The sequence below is a fragment of the Girardinichthys multiradiatus genome, chromosome 3, assembly GCF_021462225.1.
Source record: "Girardinichthys multiradiatus isolate DD_20200921_A chromosome 3, DD_fGirMul_XY1, whole genome shotgun sequence".
NCBI lineage: Eukaryota > Metazoa > Chordata > Actinopteri > Cyprinodontiformes > Goodeidae > Girardinichthys > Girardinichthys multiradiatus.
The window spans coordinates 29977714-29998286 of record NC_061796.1 but is presented as its reverse complement, the minus strand read 5'-3'; the positions used below and the strand labels follow the sequence as shown (position 1 = coordinate 29998286).

The following is a 20573-nucleotide window of genomic DNA, read 5'->3' as shown; positions in this document are numbered from 1 at the left end:
GACTTTAAGTTCTTGGTTAGAGGAACACAATTATTGTTGACAACCATCTGAGTGACAGAAACGAAAGAACAGATAAAGATCAAATAGTGAGGAAAATGACACTGGTGAAAGGGTATTAACGTACACTGGGCGGGGAATGAATGCTCTCAAAGGGAATGAAGGAAAACGGCACAGGAATTTGTAAGAGGAACTGAAAGCGGTAGAGGCCGGTTTAGAGAGGAGGAGCACTGCAGAGACAGGAAGGTTACAAATACAGAGGAATTACATAAAGCTCAGACAGAGCCAGGAAAGGAAAGGTTGGTTAGCTGAGCTCTTTTTTACCTTAGCTAATTACCACTTTGCTCTCACTGCAGCAACTGAAAGGCAGAGAGACAACAGCAATCAAAGAGGACAGAAAAGGGAGACAAGAAGCAGCCAAAGAGGGAGCAGTTGCAGCAGCTAAGAAGTCGAGTCAAGATTAATTGAGGAAGAGAAACAAAAAGCAGAGACTAGCCTCTGAGGAGCGGGGAAAAGTAAGAAAACAGCAGACATTCATTGACAAAGAGCTGGACTCAACTCCACGGACTCCTGACACCAGCAAAACAAGAGGGGCGGGGAAGAGCGACAGTAAAGAGGTCACTGTGGTCCATGTGCTTCGTGTCTGAACAGGTCTAATATGCAAGTGAGACAGCAGAGATAAAAAAAAAACAAACCCAAAAAGACACCCTTCCCTGAAGCAGCACGATGTTGATGAAAGAGTATCGCATATGTATGCCACTGACAACGGAGGAGGTAAGTGTTTGTCTTTCCCGCGCTCATGCACACACACACACACACACACACAAAACCATTACCCTCCCACAACTCTATACCTGTGAACTATAGAACAGGTTCATTTAGAATGTGCTGGTATAAAATCAACTTGCAATCTAGAAAAGTGTTAATGTGGTAATGTGTAACTTTGTCTTTGAGTGTTTCTGCACATTGGATCTTGAATCGTTCTTGGCTGGTCAATGCATGACACCTGGGCATTATCCTCACAAATTCAAGCTGCTATAATGTTAGTACTCTCCCTCTTGTGTGTGCAAACTTTACAAATGAGGGACTTGTGTAGCATACAGAGCAAACATAGAAACTAGTCAAACTGGTTAAAAATTGGCCTACAGTTTTATACACACAGAGATCCTATTATAGGAAAAAGAAGCGTTACTCCCTCAAGTGTCCTTCAAAAGGAATGTCCTCATCCTCACCTCCACTTCCCACCCCACCCCCATTGCTCACCTCTATCTGTTACCACAACAATGACAGTGACAAATAACAGTCCGGAATGGGATTTACAGTATCAGTGCAGTACACACATAAACTTCAGCTTGCAGCAAATCCTCTTTTGGCTGAGTGTAATGCAAGTTCAAATGCAGCTTTGCCTGAGGATGTAACAAATCAAAACGGCTACTTCATTTCATGCCATTTACGACATTTAAACCAACACTCCACATTAAAAAAGGTGGATTATGCTCATCTTTGATGTCCGTTACCACTTTTGTAACACAATACAGTGCTACCATGCCGAAAAATGCTGAGAGCTGCGTTCCGCTTGTTGAAAAGATTACAGGTGACAGTGGCTCAGGTAGTAGATTGAGTCAGTAAGGTTGTTGATACAGTATTTCCTTTTGGTTGAGGAAGACACTGATCCATATACACTTACTGGTCACTTTATTGGGTACACCTTGCTAGTGGAGTACATTTTTGCCTTCAGAACAGCCAGAATTCTTTGTCACAGACATTCATAACAGATTTTGGTCCACAATAATCTTCGCATAGCTGACGTAGATCTGTCAGCTGCACATCCATGATCTGAATCTCTCATTCCACCAGATCTCAAAGGTGCTCTACTGGATTGAGAGGTGATGTCAGTGGGGGCCATTTGAGTACAGTGAATTTATTGTTACGTATAAGAAATCAGGTTGAGATAATTTGAGCTTTGTGTCATGGTACATCCTCCTGCAGGATGAAGCCATTTTCACCATGTCTAGATTCCTAAATGCATTCACTTGAAGCCATATGATTGACGTGCAATGTCATTTGCTTCTGCTTGTGTGCAGTTACTGGCTGAATTTTTAAGCAACACTTTCTGCTTAATTATTTTCCCTCAATTTCTGTGATGCAGTGCAATAAGTTTAGCATAATTAGCATCTTCTGTCAAAAGTACTATTGTTAGAACTAACTTTTTGTGATTAACTGTGTTTAAACTTATGTTAGTCATTTATTGGTTATTAACTGTTTAAACTGATACTAGACATACACCGCTAGTTTGTGCATCTGTTTATGCATCAGTTTTATGGTATGTTACTTAGGCCTATGTTACTTTTCTTTACATATAATCTTGTTGGATCTGAGAAACAGAGGAGAATTGTATTCGCAAAGCCTTCTATCAGTAGGTCTGTTGCAATCAGATACACGCCTGAGAACAACACTCACACACTTTTATAGTACATTCCAGTGAGCTCACATGTGCAGAGGCTGGTCTGCTCACAGTATTAGCATTTGGCCAATTAAATCACGATGCATGCGTAAGTCTAGCCTATTGTACGGTGTGTGCATGCCCAAGAAGATAAATATGTATTGTACTCTAATTACTTTGCTGTTCCTGCAGATTGGGCCCAGAACTATGCATCTCTATATGTGGTCAAAAATAAATTAGGCTATGGCTTTTTGAGAACTTATAACAGACTCGAACTTCTTTTCTTGCTCCTTTCCTGGAGCTGTCAACAAAAGAACTGGCTAATAGAAAAAAAGTTAACACTTTTACGGTTGTCTGTGTGCTCTGGCCATTGTACATGCTGTCCTTCAATAGATAAAATATTTATATGTTTTTTCATGGTTAACGCAACAATTTAAGCACTTTTGTACCATTTGAAGTTTTATTGTGGGTAGTATGGTTAGACTTAAAGCGTGTTTCAGCTCTGGGTTACTGAAGTTTCATTCAACAGAACTTAATCTCCCTGAATCTTTTTAATTATCTAGACCATTTTGTTTCTGTTTTTCAAAGTAGTTTCAATTTATTACTCATTTGGAGTCACTCCAAACCTTATGGAAAAGTGTAACTAGTGCAAACTTTGAATGAATTTCACCGACACACACCTCCATGTTTACTTGCCTTTGGAGCCGAGCAGAGACACAGCAGCAGCAGCTCTCTGCGACTTTTAAACTTAAAATCAGTTAATGATCCATAATCCTGTAGAGTTTGATTGATTTTTTTTGTATTTAGGAACATAAACAATAACATTCTAGTTTAAACCATAAAAAAGGCCGACAATAGCATTAATCTCTTGGCCTCCAGTGAAGGTCTGTGTTTCTTTAATTCACTTAATTAATATGTTCACAAAGATTAGCTGTTTTTTATTAATATATTTGAAATGTAACACTTTAAACCACAGATACTGAACATTGGCAAGCTGTATTAAATATTGTGTGTGCAAACACGAATACCAATTACTCCTATCATATACTTTAAAGTTTAGAAATAATACGAACTGTAGAGGAATTAAAACTGAGAAGTGACAAAAATGGAGAATAGTCAGTGTTTAGCACAAGACTCCACCTCTGCTTCAGGGTCCATCCAAAGGACCACCTCCCTACCAGGGCCAGTTTTCTGGGGCAGATGTTTACCCACTTTGACTGATTTGGCCCTTATTGTAGCAGTGGAATGCCAGGGGAAATTTTAATTTACATTTGAATGCATCCTGGTGTTTCAGAGAGATGTAGATGTAGGTTCATCTTCAAACCAGTGTGTTTTCATAAAAGGTACCTTTAAAGTGCACTCGATTGTCGTTAGATTTTTTGCTCATGATCTAACAAGTACTTTCCACTGTTACAGAATTATGGCAGGTGTGACAGAAATAATAACAATAACCCGAATATAACTTTACTTAATCTCATACTATGCTATGCTATGGTGTCCAAGCTGATGAAGATTCACTCACATGGCATGCTGGATGCATAAAACTGAAAGTGACGGTATGACTTACTGATTAATTCAGCTAATAAATCCCTGACCTCTTAAAGGCACTCAGAATATAAAAATTGTATTCCCAAAAGATCGTTTGATCCATAAATATGAAACCCAAAAATGTAAATTAAAAAAAGACAGTGACATCATGACAAATATAACGTTCTTTATTTGGAGTGAAAAGATTGTGACAGCATGTTATGGACTAACTAACCCCCCAGCAAGACCTTCTCTTGAAATATATAATAAATGTCACAGAAAAAAATCCATGCCTTTACATTAATTAGTCTCTTAATTTTTATTATATATAATATTGTGTATATCTATTATTATTTAAATTAATAACAAGGAATTTCTACTTTGATTGGAAAATCCATTTGTACTACAAAAAAGTTGAAAATCTGTCAATAGAGTTATCAGCGTAAAACTACTTTACAGGACCCATCTTACATTCAAGGACATTACTCATTTGTTTCCAGATAGTTTTCATTAAATCTACTTTGATTTAAAATTTGATGCTGAAAAGCATTTAAAATAATATTACTTTTTATTGCCAACAAAACAGTAATAAAGGGCTAAGGGATTGCTGAAGCAAGGTGTTTTCTATTTAGCAAATTAAACACTGGAAATGGAAACTGAACATATTCATATGAGAGGTGTTAATCATAAGGAAACTATATATGTTTTCTCATTTACTTGCAGTCACATAGACACCATCAGGAGAGTTTCCATCCTGGTGTGACAAGCTATATTTACACCTTTCCAGAATTCATGACCATTGAATTGCTTTAAGACTAGTCTTAAAAAAAAAAACAACAGTAGGAGAAAACATGTAACAAAAACCTGTCAATTTGTAACACATGACAGCAGGTCAGTCCATGGGATTTAAGGACAGTAACGTCTTTTAAACTGTATCCTGAAAGGGTATTATTATTATAAGGTAAAAAGATCTATAACACGTCTAGAAGGAGCTCAGTGCTGCAGTGTTAAAGCACACATCACTATGATTAATTAAGTCCAATGAATACCCAATGAGCAAATATTGAATGTTGACATTCCACTGTAATTGGAACAAGAGGGTGTGTCACATGATGTCAGCAGTGAAAGATGGTATGTAGTCTTTCTTTCTTTCTTTCTTTCTTTCTTTTTCTGTGTGCTTTTAATTAAAACTCTGCTTTTGAGCAACACAAATGTAGGGCAACAAAATAAATTGCATCACAACGGCAACAGTGGAGCAGATTACGTTTAATAAACTGCTCCATTGTTGTCATTGTAATGGCATTAAAGCTTATTTGATTTTAGGGTATAATTCAACCATGATTTGCAATAAATTACAGAAATAGAGGAGCCACTGGTTAACACTTGAAGTAAGCATAAAACTGTATAACTTAGGCAGAAAGATATGACAAAAAAGGGACTGTAGATTTCTGAAAATAGTGATTCTATTAGGCTGAGCACAGTGAGGACCACTTCACATGCCCAAAGGAGCAGTAAAAGAAAATATTCCTTTCACAGTGCCTCATCAGCATCGGGCACAAACTGGTGCTGCAGCAGAGAACAAAGTCCCATCCTTCTCATTAGGACTGTATACATTCACCCTCCCTGGCCAAACTAAATTAAAAAAATTCTGAAATACACACTTCAGGGCAATATTTATACACACCAATGGCCTGGTAAAAAAACAAAATCTAAAGAGAAAGCTTGCACCGAAGAAGCCGTGATCAAGTGTCTGTCAAAACAAAACCTAACACAGCAGCTGTGGCCGTGGCCTGTTTTTCTTTCCTTCTTCTACTTCCTCATAATAGGAGATTTTTGCATCAATCCATGAAAGGAAATAAAAGCTTCCTAGTTTGATATACCAGACCTTTTATAGGTGAATTTTATGAAATACATTTTTACCTGTGTGATATTTTTGACATATTTTAGCTTCTGTTTCGTATTCCTACAGTGACTTGCAAAAGTACTCACCGCCCCTTGGGATTTTTCACGTTTTTTTTCCTCACAACCTGGAATTAAAATGGATTGTTTGAGAGTTTGCACCATTTCATTTACAGAACATGCCTACAACGTTTAAGATGTGTTATTTTGTATGCTGTAAAACAACAAATAGGACAAAATAACAAAACTTCAGTGTGCATAACTGTTCATCCCCCCCTAAAGTCTGTAATTTGTAGAGCCACCTTTTGCAGTAATTACAGCTGTAGGTCGCTTTGGATAAATCTCTGTGAGTTTGTCACATCTTGCTACTGGGATTTTTCTATATTCCTCAAGGCAAAGCTGCTCCAGCTCTTTCATGTTGGATGGTTTTCACTTCTGAACAGCGATCTTCAAGTCTAAACACAGATTCCAAATTGGATTTAGGTTTGCACTTTGTCTAGGCCATTCCAGCACATTTTAATGTTTCCCCTTAAACCACTCCAGTGTTGCTTTAGCAGCATGCTTCGGGTCATTGTCCTGCTGGAAGGTGAACCTCCATCCCAGTCTTAAATCAGACAGACTGACAGGTTTTGCTCAAGAATAACCCTGTATTTAGCACCATCCATCTTTCCTTTGATTCAGTTTCCCAGTCCCTGCTGCTAAAAAACATCCCCACAGCATAATCCTGCCACCACCATGTTTCACTGTGGGGTTGGTATTCTTGAGGTGATGGGATGAGTTGGGTTTTTGCCAGACATAGCTTGCCACTCTTCCAGAAAGCCCATCTCTATGGAATTTCCAGTCAATTGTGGTTCTATGGACAGCTACCCCAGTCTCTGCTGTGAAACTCTGCAACTCCTTTAGTCTTACCTTTTGTTTTAGTGCCGCTTCTCTGATTAATGCCCTCCTTGCCTGGTCTGTGAGTTTTAGTGGATGGCCTTCCTGTTGGCAGGTTTGTTGTGGTACCACATGCTTTTTATTTGAAGATGACAAATCTGATGATGCTCCAGGGGAACATCAAAGATTTGGATATGTTTTTATCACGACTTGACTTGTACTTCTCAACAACTTTGTTCCTGACTTGTTTGAAGAGCTCTTTGGTCTGCATGATGTGATGCCGCTTACTTGGTAGTGTTGCAGCCTCTGGGACCTTTCAGAAAAGGTGTGTTTATACTAACAGATCACGTGACACTTAGATTGCACACAGGTGGACTTCATTTCACCAATCATGTGACTTTTACGGGTAAATGGTTTTACCAGAACTTTTTAGGGGCTTCATAGCAATAGGGGGTAGATATATATGCACAAACAAAATTTCTGTTTTTTCTTTTTTTCCTTTGTTTATATATTTTTCCCATTTCACTTTATCAATTTAGACTATTGTGTGCAGATCCATCACATGAAATAAGATTTAAAAACATTTAAATCACAAGTTGGAGTGTAACAAAATAAGTAAAAAAACAAAGCCAACAGGGGGGTGAATATTTTTGCATTAGCCCAAAATTACAAAGATGCTTTAAGGGACTTCCCATTGTGTACTGCAATATTTTATGCTAGAAACCTTTATTCTGATTCTGATTTTGAGTGGTCAGAGCATCTGTTGGCTTAAAGGGTTAGAAAAATAGTAAAAAACAATAACTGTGCAACAGGAGCACAATCCTAAAATTAGGGGATCTTATTGGAATAACTTCTGCTGGAATAACCAGCTGACTAACAGTCATAGTAGTAGCAACACTAAAGGAGTACTGTCTGGCAGGCATAGCTTGCATAGCTGCTCCAACCCATTTACCATGCCAAGACACGTCTGAGGGTGTTCACTGCTTCCTGAGTATTTATACAGAATATCTTTAGGTTTTGTGGTGCTAAGTGCAAATTCCAATGAAGAATATTAGTGAGCTTTCTCACGCTTCTAATCAACCACTGTTGTGGTGTCGGGGAGAGGCTGCTATTTTCAGGAAATGGGTGTTATTATTAAGGGAGAATATGTCAATTCGCCAGAAATAGTAATTAGATGGGTGGTGTCAAGGAAAGATCTACAGAAATGGCAGGATCCACCGTTAGCCTGTAAACTTTTTGCACCATAAACAAAATGATGGTGTTCAAAGACAAAGAAACTAAAAACAAGGTAATTAAAAGTTGCAAAAGTGTGGTAAAGTGTCATTGCTGTAGGGTTTAGGGACTCAAGTGCAAATGAAAACTAGTGGAGTTCTTTAAAAAATTTAAATTAAAATGGAAACTTACAAAATGATGTGGCATAAGGAGAACAGGACATAAAAATGGGCAGAAAACCAAGCAAACTTGATGGAGAACCAGAGGACATGGCCGTAGAATTGAAGAACCTGGCAGTGAACATTGAGAAGTAAGGAACTTTAATACTAAAGGAGGTGTGGAGAATGACATAGGATGCAAGGGAGTCAATCAGGAGACAATGAAGAGCAGCTGAGGCAGAAGGAAAGCAAGGGAAACTGACGGATTCCCTTAGATAGAAGACATTTTTGCCAATTTGAATAATAAAGTGAACTTAACTGAATTGTTTAATAACTAGTATTCAACTGGAATGTAAATAATCAACTTTGAATCCTTCTTTATGATTGAATAGAATTTTTATTATTGTTATTTTTTTAAGTGCCTTGAGATAATATTAGTTATGAATTGGCCCTAGATAAATAAACTAAATTGAATTTCTGCCATAGTTTGACCAGCATAGTAAACCTGGTATAGAAGCAGGGAACCCAAGTAGTTGAAAGTAATACGTTTCCACACATAAATAGTCTGTTTTAACTGTAGTACAGTGATGTAGCTGTAAAAAGAGTTCTTCTGAGGTTGCCATTGGTTGCATTACTCAAACTCTGTATGTCCATGTACAGTTAGTTTTCTTACAAGAACATGTTGTTTGACCCAAAAAAGAACCCAGCATTTCAATCTAAAGCTAGCCCTGTGATGCTAAGAATGAAATATCTGGAAATACTAATTAACTGTCATTCATACACTGAGCTGCTGCAGCTAATTATCATGAGTAAACGTGCAGATTGAACATTTGGCTATCAATAACGCAATCTGCAGACATGAGCTAACTCTTTTTACCAAAGAGGACACATAAAAAGTAAATTAATTAACGCATTTTGTTAATTGAGAAGCTTAAAGCTAACAAACAACAGTCACTGTCTGGCACTGGCAACTGATGCCACTAGAGCTGTCATAGCAGTGTTGTGTCCTTGTCCCTCAGACTTGGGTTGCATTGAGTTGTTGACTTTGCAGCGCTGAGCAAACATGAGGTGACAGTGGAGAGGAACCGCCTTCTCCACATGGAGGAAAATTGCATCAGAATCAGGCTCAGTATTAGCAGCCATTTGTTGTGATAAGCTGGGTGTTGAGAGGACAGCCAGGAGACTGAAAAAGCACTGATCCAGGAGTATGTGAAAAAAAACAGTACATAAAGCTGAAGGCAGCACTAGCTCCTTCCAGGAAAGACACACAGCTAAACACAGAATCATTGTGCAAGGAGTACTTTCTACAGGGAAGAGAAACAAACTGTTAATTCTTGGAAAAGCTTAATCACTGGCTACATCAAGGAAAATACACTTCTAAACAGAGAAGTACTGAGCAAGGAGTACTCTCTACAGGGAGAAAAACAAATGGTACACAGTTAACGGGAGAACATGTCATACCCAGCCAGTGACTGAGCTTTGGGTTTGTGTTTTTGTTTATTATACCTTTAATTCTGTGTCTTGTCTTGTTAATTGGTTTCACTCCCTCTGTCTCCCAGTAGTGTCACCCACACTTGTTCTGTGTTTTCCTTGATTACCTGGTCTTGCCTTTCATTGGTTCTGACTGCATTTCCTGTTTGTTTTTAAGTGTCTTAGTTGTCTTAGTTCACCGCTGAATCCTTGTGTTGTTTACGTCATTGATATCCTTGTTGTTAATACCCTGTGTTGCACCTGGTTATACCTGGTTACTCTCAGTTCTGGTCTGTCTCTATTTCTGGATACTCCTGGTTTCCCTGTCTTGGCTCTGTGAGTAAGAGGAATATTAAGCTCTTCTTACCTTCATTCATCATGCTCCTGACCTCTTCTCTGCACTTTAGTCCTACCACAAACTGCGATTTATGACAGAAAAAGCTTGTTTATTTGCTTCATCTAGGAATAAGCTGCTGCCAAACACTTACCAGAAGGAATCAACTGAATAGAAAAAGAAATAGTGCACAGTCAATGATAGCAGGAGCTATTTTAATTGGTCTATCCAACAAAGAGTGACACACCTAAGCAAGAAAGCACTGAAGCCGGAGTATACAATATTAAACATAACAATAGCTCTGCTGAAGATTCTGTCCAGGAAAAAGAGAGATGCACTTCTGCAGGGGTACTTTCCATGGAAAAAAAAAAAAAGATTTTCAATAATGTTTGCTTTTTGTAACAAGTTTTCTAAATACAAATGTTTTTTTTGTTTTTTTTTTCTCTGTGTCTCACCACCATGAACATCATCCGGATCCATTCCCGGGTTCCAGTACAAGATTGGGCAGCTCTATATGATCAGTAAGCACAGCTGTGAGCAGAGCGATGGGGGTGAGGGAGTGGAGGTGGTGAGGAATGAGCCGGATACTCACCCTCAGCATGGCCCCGGACAGCTGACTGAGAAGAGAATCTACCTCAGCAGGTATGGGATCAAATCTTTAAAGATTGTGTTGCTGTACCAATAATCCTGTTTGCAACCCCAGTCCCAGCCTTAAGTTGTCAGTTCTATCATTCTGACAACAGATGCTGTTTCATCTGCAGTCTCTTGCCCTCCTGTAAAGCTTCACATCTTTTAGATCCAAGCTTCAGACAAGCAAAAAAAGCATAATTTCCACACAATAGCACTTGGTGTGGACTGTAACCTGTCTACATCCAAGGTCCAGGACTCATTTTGTCTGCAATAGGCTTACTGTGAGTTAAAGTGGAAGCTGTTATTATTCCCTGAGCTCATCATCCAGTAAACCTTTAAGTGTTCTAATTGTGTAAGTACAGGCCTCCAGCTGGGAGGAAAACGTCCACATCATCTTGATGGCTGTAATTGCAGGATCTGAAAGAAATTTAAGCCTCTCGTCATTTTCCTTCTTAGTGTCGGAAATGAAGCTGTCAAAAGCTTTAAAGCAAGTGAACTAAATGTGAAGATCATCAAAAAAAAAATATTAGCGTTACCAGTGGAGCTAATTTTTATCATCCCAATCATTAATCAGTAGCGTGTCTATTAATGAAGGTTTAAGTGGGAAAATTTTTTTGCTGAAAGCAGAAACGTTATATTTAACAGTTTGAAATAACTGTAGCTTTGGATAATTTAATTCATGTATACACATACACATATATAAGTACAGGTGAAGTTGTTGTCCTTAATTATTGATTTTGTTCTAAATTTGCAAATCCATTGCAGTAGGTTAATTAATAAGCTAGATTTTTCCTCCCGTTTCGTGTATTTTATTTGAGTTTACAGTCAGGAATAAACTCCCTTGGAGGCATACCCAAGGATACCACAGAAGTATAAATACATTAATTTATTACTTAAAATTTTGCCTTCAGGCAGCTTGGAGAACGCATTTCGCACATGTACCGCATCTCACGAAGAACGTGTTTCTGCCAACACTGTTTTCTTTTTTTTTCTGAGCAATTCACTACTAGTTTAAATGAGCTGAATTTAAGCTGCATAAAACTGATGGACATTTGTGTGAAAAGTGAAAGGCAATGTGAAAGTCTGTAAAATTTTAATGTCTCTAATAGCCACTAATTGCTTGTTCATTTTAATAGACTGCTGTTAAAAAATATATATATTCTTCTGTAATTGAATACTTAATACCAAAACATTTTTTTAAAACGTCTTTATTGCAGAAGTAATGAGATAATTTATTTATGATCCTTCCTCGTGATGTTAGACATAAAAAACTCCAATTAAATTAATGTTAAACCCTAAAAGCCTTACTCATGAATAACTCTTCATCTCTACGTTATTAATTTATTTTGTTTGAATATTTCTCAGTTCAAAACAAACATAACCTCAGGACAATTTAATTTAAAAAAGAAGCCCAACACTTATCCAAATACATACCTTCAAATTCAGAATAAATTGATTTAGTCTATTTTAGGAAACCACCAGATGAGATTAAACCATTGCTTCGCTGTAGTCACTTAGCCTGAGAAAGCATAGGCAGCAGGGGAGAAAAATGACACATTTGACAAGAAGAAACCTCCAGCAGAACCAGACCCAATATGAGCGACCATTTGCCATGATCTGGTGGATGAGAGGACATAAATAAGGGCTGAAGCACTGAACCAGGTGTACTTTCTATAGGAAAATTATAAACAGTAAAACTAGTGTGTGGTGGCAGACAGTCAGCATGTCCTTAAGCAAAAATAAGTTTTCAACGTTTATTCCTACTTCTTTCCCAAACTCCTACGCCATGCCAACGAGTATGGGTGTCCTAGCTGTTTTTGTAATGTACTTGGATGGCAAAGGGATAAGTCTTTTAGTTCCTACACAAGCTGCACTTGGAAGGAAAGTCCTGAATAATGGGTTTTCGTATTCTAATTTAAAAACATTTTATTGCCTCAGCAACTTTTACAATATCTAGTTTGAACAATCATTAATTAAATACAATTGTGTGCTGAAAACTGTTGCAAGCTGGGTAAGTATTTTCACATTTGTTTACATGAAAAGACTGGTAACTGATGTTGTTCACAGCATACAGACATAAAGTTTAAATATGTAAACTTTGGAGGGAATTAAAATAAGGATAAAAAGGAGCAGTATGTACAGGTATGTGTATGTACAGCCATTTTCAATGTAAAGAAAAAGAAAAATTAGAGGCCGGTGGTGATAGTGCAAATGCATTTATTTAGCTTCACAGCAGAGTGGCTGACTACTCAGGCTGTAAGGTGTTCACTGTGTTCATCAGAGAGACAGCCTGGGGGGGAGAAACTGTCTGTGGAGCCTGGTTTTAGCAAATAGAGCTCTGTAGCGCCGACCTGAAGGTAAAAACCTAAACAGTTTGTGTGCAGGGTGTGTGGGGTCTGCAGAGATTTTAGCTGCCCTTTTCCTGACCCTAGACCTGTATAAGTCCTGGATGGAGGGAAGGTCAGCTCTGATGATTCTCTCTGCAGACCTGATTGTTCATTACAGCCTGGATCTGTCCTGTTTTGTGGATGAGCCAAACCACACTGAGATGGACGAAGACAGGACAGACTGGATAATGGTAGTGTAGAAGATGACCAGCAGCTCCTGTGGAAGGTTGTTAGCTGAATTAATCAGAACGTATGTCAGGTTGCTGTCAGTTCAGGAGATCAGCATGCAGAAAGAGTGAATTTCTATCAGTGCAGACATGCATCTGCATAGGATTGCATGAGAATAAGTTATACTATTATTGGATCAATGCTGTGACTGGTGTAGCACTTATATAAATTTTATAGCAGTGGAGCAAGTTTGTGTATACATGTCCAAAGAATATGTGAAAGCCTGGCTGAGCTGGTGCATGCTATAACGCCAAATGTGCGTCGGGGTAACATCAGTTACCACTTGAGCAAAATCTGCTCAAGTGGTATTTTGAGTTAATCAGTTTTGGCTACCTTCTGGGCAACCGGTCCACCAAAGATAATGTTTATGATTTAGGTTAGAGATTACCGTTATGGCTATGCTTCATATTGAGCTTGGAGTGCTAAGGGTATACAATTATCTGATAGCTATGTCCTTTTTTACTGTGACAACTAAATACTTATAGGATAGCAAGTGAAGCAACGATTAGCCTAACACATGTCAATCAGGATTTCATACACAGTTTATTAGTAAGGCCTAACATAATTCCATTTAAAAACATGACAGTCTGTCAGGGTAAAATATCATACTAATTGATCAAATCAAACACGTACCATCACAAAGATTTTCCTCCAACTTTGTGCCCTTTTCATTCCTAAAGTGCTCACAGAGTTGATTAGCTGGATGTAAAACACTGATGATGACACGTTTGCACCTTGCTGCTACCTGATCATCTTCTTGTTGTTCTTTTTGGCATTCATGTGTTAAACACAGAGGCGGCAGTACAGCAGAATCTTGCTTGCTTGGTTCATTTCTGAATGATCTCTTGGGATAAGCCAGTAAAACAATACAAGGCAATTTAAAAAAAAAAGTTTTACAACAGACACCTTAATGTTATACATAACATGGTCCCACTATCAAAAGCAAAGCATACTTTCTGTATTTTTTGCATGATGGGACTCTTTCATGGCTTAATTTGTGACATGGTCTACCCTAATCAGTGGAGCATCTTGATTTCCATCCCATGGACTGCTTGCTTGTGTTCTTTGTTGTGGACCAGCATTGAACAACAGTCTTTTGGATCTCCTTTATGACCCAGAACTTGGAACATGCATCCTAGAAGGTATTTTCACCAGACCTGACCAATTCAATTCAGTTTATTTATATAGCGCCAATTCACAACACATGTTGTCTCAAGGCACTTCACAAAAGTCAGGTACATACATTCCAATTAATCCTAACCATTTAACAGTTCAGTCAGATTCAGTTATTTATTCAAATTGGATAAAATGTTTTTCTAGAGATTTACAGCATTCTCTCCTCCTGGATGAGCATGTAGAGACAGTGGACAGTCACTGGAGTTGACTTTGCAGCAATCCCTCATACTGAGCATGCATGTAGCGACAGTGGAGAGGAAAAACTCCCTTTAACAGGAAGAAACCTCCAGCAGAACCAGGCTCAGTGTGAGTGGCCATCTGCCACAACCGACTGGGGGTTTGAGAGAACAGAGCAGAGACACAAAGAGAACAAAGAAGCACTGATCCAGGAGTCCTTTCTATGGGAAGGAAAAATAAATGTTAATGGATGTAGCTCCTTTAGTCGTTTCATCTAGAAAGAAAGAACAGATCAACTCTGAGCCAGTTTTTAAGGTTAGAGTCTGAAAGAGAGCACATAGAGTTAGTCACAGTAAAAGCTCAGTCAATTGCCATGTCTAGGAGACAGAAAGGGTTAAACACTGAAAGACAGGGCCAAGTGGATCATCGGTAGAGGGTGAGCATTAAGTTGTTGCCAGCAGAAGCTTGGACGATGCCCCTCTCCAGAAAGGTGTCACAGGTAGACACAGTCAGGCCAGGTGTAGCTTCTAGGAAGAGAAAAGAGAGAGAACATAAAGTTAGAAGCTGAAATAACAGCAAATAATGCAAAATTGGAGAGTAGTGGGAGAATGTAGCTGAGAGACAGTGAAAGTGGTCATTATGTCCTCCAGCAGCCTAAGCCTATAGCAGCATAACTACAGAGATAGCTCAGGATAACCTAAGCCACTCTAACTATAAGCTTTATCAAAAAGGAAAGTTTTAAGCCTAGCCTTAAAAGTAGAAACCCAAAGTTCTGGAACTGGTCCATCTTCTTACATTTTTGGTCATCAGTGCAAATGATGCCATGCCTTTGCAGGCGACATTCAAAATATGTATTTTTTGCAGTGTTGATCCTTAGTCTATTTTTCTTTCAATTGAATCAAACACTAGTTTGGTGAATACAACATCTACCAGTTAAAGGAGTGTTCAGGGATGTGATTTTTGGAAGTCAGTTATTCATACAAAGGACAAAAAGACCATCAATTGAGTTTTTCCAGCAAAGCAGCTATAGTGCGAGAGAGATAGTGAGTCGAGTCTCACTTAAGGCACAAAAACATGATTTGTTTTGGACACATTCAAGACCTAAGTTAGAATCTTGGTCTGAGACGTGAACCATACAAAAGAAAAACACAACCAAACTGTGACATTTTATTATCTCACTGGTAGAATGACTGCCTCACTAATGATACACTTCTGGGTTATCAAAATAAAAGTACATCCTGTTCTGACCATTTAGATGTTTGACATTCTCTTATTAACTCACCACACTGCGCATCATTCATTTTATTGTATTTTGCAACATTTTTACTGCTTAGATTTGACAAGATTTAGGTTTAGACCATGGTTTTCCAAAAATACTAAACATGGCCTGACTCAGAGTGGGAAAAAATATCCCCTCCATACCATATATGGTAGACTAGTAAAGGAGTAGACAATATGAACAAAAGGATGAATAGGTATTAACTACATCATCACCAAGAAAAAAGAAAAAAACAGTTTGCTTGATTTATTCAGAAATTTACCATTAATCTCTGTGAAAGTAAATACATTTTTATATTTCTAATAAAGTTATTTTTCTATCAGTAAAACATAATACAAAGAAGCTCATAACAGTTGTTTTCATGTTACATTAAAAGATAAAAGATTACAAGATAATTCTTAAATGTTTGTGTCAAATTAAACCTAAGGACAAACAATACAGGTCTGAATTCATAATCTGCAAGAGTTCAGTGTTACTGGCAAACTAGATGGCCTGCATTTGATTAAAAATGTTCTTTTAGTTATTAGAGGCCTGAGATTTGAATTGGACTTCAGAAGAAATACTTGTTATGTGTTTAAATTTAAGTGTCCTTATTTATCTCTGTTGTTTATGTTCTCTTGTTGCTGCCCTTTTTTTCTCATTCTTTGTAGATCAGGGCTCCTATTCACAAAAATTCTCAGTGTCGTCTCGGAGAGCTCCTATCTTAGCTTAAAAATTCCAACTAAGGAGTTTCAGCAAGATTTTCAAATTGTCGGCTGATTTTTCAAAACCTGAGAGACCCACCCCACACGTGACGATAACAAATCTTAGATATAACAAGTTTGGTCCTACAGCGTGTTGTGTCAAGCCAAATGGGGAGCACAACACACCACATACGAACCGATTTCACTCACGAACATTCAGATGTCAGTCAGGAAATCTCATAAACGCTCTCAAGATCAAACGTTAGTTCAGAGTAATTCCCTTCTGTGTTTACGTCACCTCGCTTTCTGATTGGCTACACGTCACATTCAACAGGTTGCATGTCCTTGCATAACACCCCACACAGTAAGATAGCGGTCCCAACGTCCTCCCAAGCAGACTAGATCACTTTTGACACACCACACGCAGCAGAATTATATTTCATAAGATTATCTTAAGAGCCATCACGAGGATTGAGGTTTGTCAGAAGGGGAACATCGGATCAAAAATCAGCATAAAAATCCTGCCTTGTGAACCAGGCATTAGAGTAATTCAGTTCGCTGCTGAGAGCAACTCTGAGCAAGGAGACGACAGGAGGTGTGGTTGACCCCATTGCTAGGTATGACGCTGTCTTTTAAGAGCTTTCATTGGTTGTTAAAAAGAACAAAACGCTCATAGTAATCAGAGGAGAGAATATTTCTCCTTTCTCTCTGTCTTTATGCCATCTTCTCTGCTTAGGACAATCTTAGGCTCATTAAAGGTCCTCCTCACTACTCTTAACATTTGTTCACTTTAGGAGCTCTCTTGAGGCATAAAGTACTTTGCGAGTAACTTTTATTTTACCGAGGGAAAATTCTTAGAAAAATCTCATAATTCGAGAAATTCTAAGATTTTTCTAAGAATGACGTCACTAGAAGTTACTTTTAGTCGTAGGATTCTTTGTCAATACGGGCCCTGGTTCTTAGTTCCTTCTATGTTCATTTTGTATTCCTCTCTGTATCCTCCTGCTATCTTTCTCTTCTCCCTCAGCTCCCTCTCCCTTCATTGGTCTCAGCTGTTATTCATTCTCACCTGATTGCTCTGACTTTCTCTTCACTCTCTCCCTGTGTATATATACTGTTTGGTTGTCGTTGTTTTCTGCTGGGATCTTCCATTTGACTGCTCCGTCATCTTTACTCTGCTCCATGCTCCATTTCTCTGCCTGCCTATGTTCCAAGTTCATCTTTTGTCAGTTATTGTTTAATTTATTAAATCTGTTTACTCACCATGCTGCTCCTGAGTTCATTGCTGCCAGCAACCTCTTAAACATGATGAGACCTAACTTAAAGATGCCCTCAAAGACATCTGTTTTGACTTGGACTTCTGGAAAATAATATATTTGACCATTTCTGTCCAGCGCAAATGTCTGCACTAAACATTTGATCCTCTTGTTTTATTTCAGTATAACAGTTACAGTTCTGGGTAACAGTTTAACACATTCATCAAATTATTTATCTCCGTATCCCTGCAAACAGATGTCCCAAGTCCACCAGCCTAATTCAACCTAATTCATTAACGCTGTTTTAAACGACAGCCTGTGTTTGTGAATGTTCCTGCACTCCTAACCAGCTGCTCTTTGAACAGCCTTTACTAGAAATAAATGTTTTTATAAACAGATTTGGAAACATTTTTAACTGCAGTCAGCAATTCTAAGCAGAGCTCAATGTGGCATTTTGACCCACATAAAACTCCCTGATGGAAAGATATTTAATTAAACAGCAGAAAAATGACAGTGAGCTCATTCCAGTGCTAATTCTAGCTTTTATTAGTCTTTACTGTCTTTGTCTTAAATGTCGCCGAATAAAAACAAATGAAACTTCAGTGTTTTAAACGTTGCAATTGGCTGGTCTCCATGAGCATGCCTCCAGGTGGTTTCTCTGGCCCAGTAAAGTGCTGGTACTGAGACCGCACCAGTTTAACAGAGACAAACTTGATGCTTTTGGTGGTGGAAACATATTAAACTGGTGCTAAGCGAACACTTAAAGGGTTCAGACTCTGGTTAAGTATGCAAAAGAGAAAGCTGTGTCAATGTTTGAAAATAAAAGCAATTTTCATTACTTACAAGGTACAGATTTTATGGTTTAGAAGGGTTGGTTTTTATTTTTAATATTTTTAATCTACGATTTGTCAAACCTTAGGTTTCGGTCCAACTCATTAATTGTTTTGGATTTTGAATTACCAGCAGAAACCCAGATAACACACACTTATTCAAAAATCAAATAAAGGTTATTTCACCTTCTCTTTTTTTTGCCTAAAAAGTAAGTATTGTAGATTCTGAAATACTGTTGATGTAAGTTTGTCCAAATATCCCCCACCACTCCCCAAAAAAGAAATTGCTGTGTCAGGCTATGTGATTCATGGAATATACAGGAAATAGAAATTAAGTATGTACGCTTTCTACACAAATGTCATAGATGATGTAAAACTCTACTAGAACAAAATCTAGAAAACTCTGGAATTTCAAAATGAAAAATTTGTAGCACCACTGCCATTTAGCACTTGAAATAATATGGTGGGAAAACCCCTTCATTGCAAAACCTAAAACCCTGATGTAAGCAAATGAGAGTGTTATACTATCACATTGAAATGACATAATTTAGAGTGTTTTTATGTCTATGTGCTGCATGCCAAATTAATGTATAAGCATATTTTCTAAAAGGTGAAACTGCTCTTTTTAATGTATTTCCTTTACAAATCCCTTCATGGTTTATCAACCATGTATGCCATGTACTTGTTCTTTCTTGCAACTATACTGCAGCATAAATAAGCCATGGTCTGAATACCACACACTGTAATTGCCAGCAAAGTGCAGTTTAAACCAAATAAAAGAGCACTTTAATTTCCTTTAAGGTTGAATTTAAGCTACTGAATGAATGATTTCAAGATTTATTACACTGTGTTGTTTTATTTATTATGTTGTCATAATATATTTGTGTTTATAAAGAAAATCTGCTCTAAAAAACAACAAGAATTACTATGAGTTGTTCCCTAACCCAACTCATTACCCTAATGGAACCTCAAGCCTTATTCCAACCACTACTAGAAACTTAAGTTTTAATCCTTAAATAAACTCTCAAAAGAAACACTCTCGCTCAGAAGTACACTCATGCACATCGGTACAGTGACTGCACAACGAACTGAACTCCTGTTCTATTCCCACATGTGAGTTTGAAGCAATTAATCACCGCAGCTGTAATTGAGAATGAGTCATACAAATGAATACTGTGGTGGAAGTGGCATACAGGTAATCTAGCTCTAAATGTCCCCATAAAGCACTTGCATTTCTTTGTCTTCATCTTTAATCTCCCTCTTCCCATCCTTAAATCATTATGAGATTGTGATTCTTTCCTTTGTTTCTGATTTCAGTAAACTGCCTTCCTGGATTAAAGCTTTTGTCCCACGATTCTTCTATGTGACAGAAAAGGCCTGGAACTTCTATCCCTTCACCATCACAGGTGGAAATTTCTTACTTGGAGAAATGCTCAGCAACAGTTATCGATAGATAAATCATTGGTGAATTCCTTACTTGAAAGTTGTCCTGCTGACTGTTATTTGCATGCTCCACAAGAAGGTTAAACCAACAAAATGATCATTACTAATAAAGCTGGGTGTTCAGAGTGCTGTATCGCAACATATTAATGGAACTTGAGTGGGAAGAAAACAGCGTTGAGAGGATTGTTAGGCCAAGCCCATTCAAGAGTTTGGGGGAGTTTAATAAGGGATGGACTGTGGCTGGAGTCAGTGCTTCAAGGGTCACCACACCCAGACGTGTCCACGACAGGGGCTACAACTGCCGGATTACATATGTTAAGCTACTCCTAAACCCAGACACATCAGATGCTTGTTATACGGGGAGGAGAAAACAGACTGGACTGTTACTCAGTAGTCCAAAGTCCCCTTTTCAAATAAGTACATTTTGAATTTCATTTTAGAAATCAAGGTCTCATAGTCTAGAGGAGTGGAGAGGCACAGATTCAAATTGTTTGAGGTCCAGTGTGATGTTTCCAAAGTCTGTAAAGATTTGGGGAGCCATTTTATCTGCTGGTGTTGGTCCACTTTG

General features: G+C 38.1%; 1 protein-coding gene across 1 annotated transcript in view; it reads left to right on the top strand.

The window, feature by feature from the left end:
- The first annotated feature begins 222 nt into the window (after nt 1-222).
- Nucleotides 223-20573, top strand: part of pitpnc1b (phosphatidylinositol transfer protein cytoplasmic 1b) — a 32161-nt gene continuing 11810 nt past the window's right edge. Inside the window, exons 1-3 of the mRNA XM_047361000.1 lie at nt 223-771; nt 10410-10558; nt 19880-19968. Coding sequence (XP_047216956.1) covers nt 724-771; nt 10410-10558; nt 19880-19968 — 286 coding nt within the window. The 5' untranslated portion in view covers nt 223-723. The remainder of the gene's footprint in view (nt 772-10409; nt 10559-19879; nt 19969-20573) is intronic.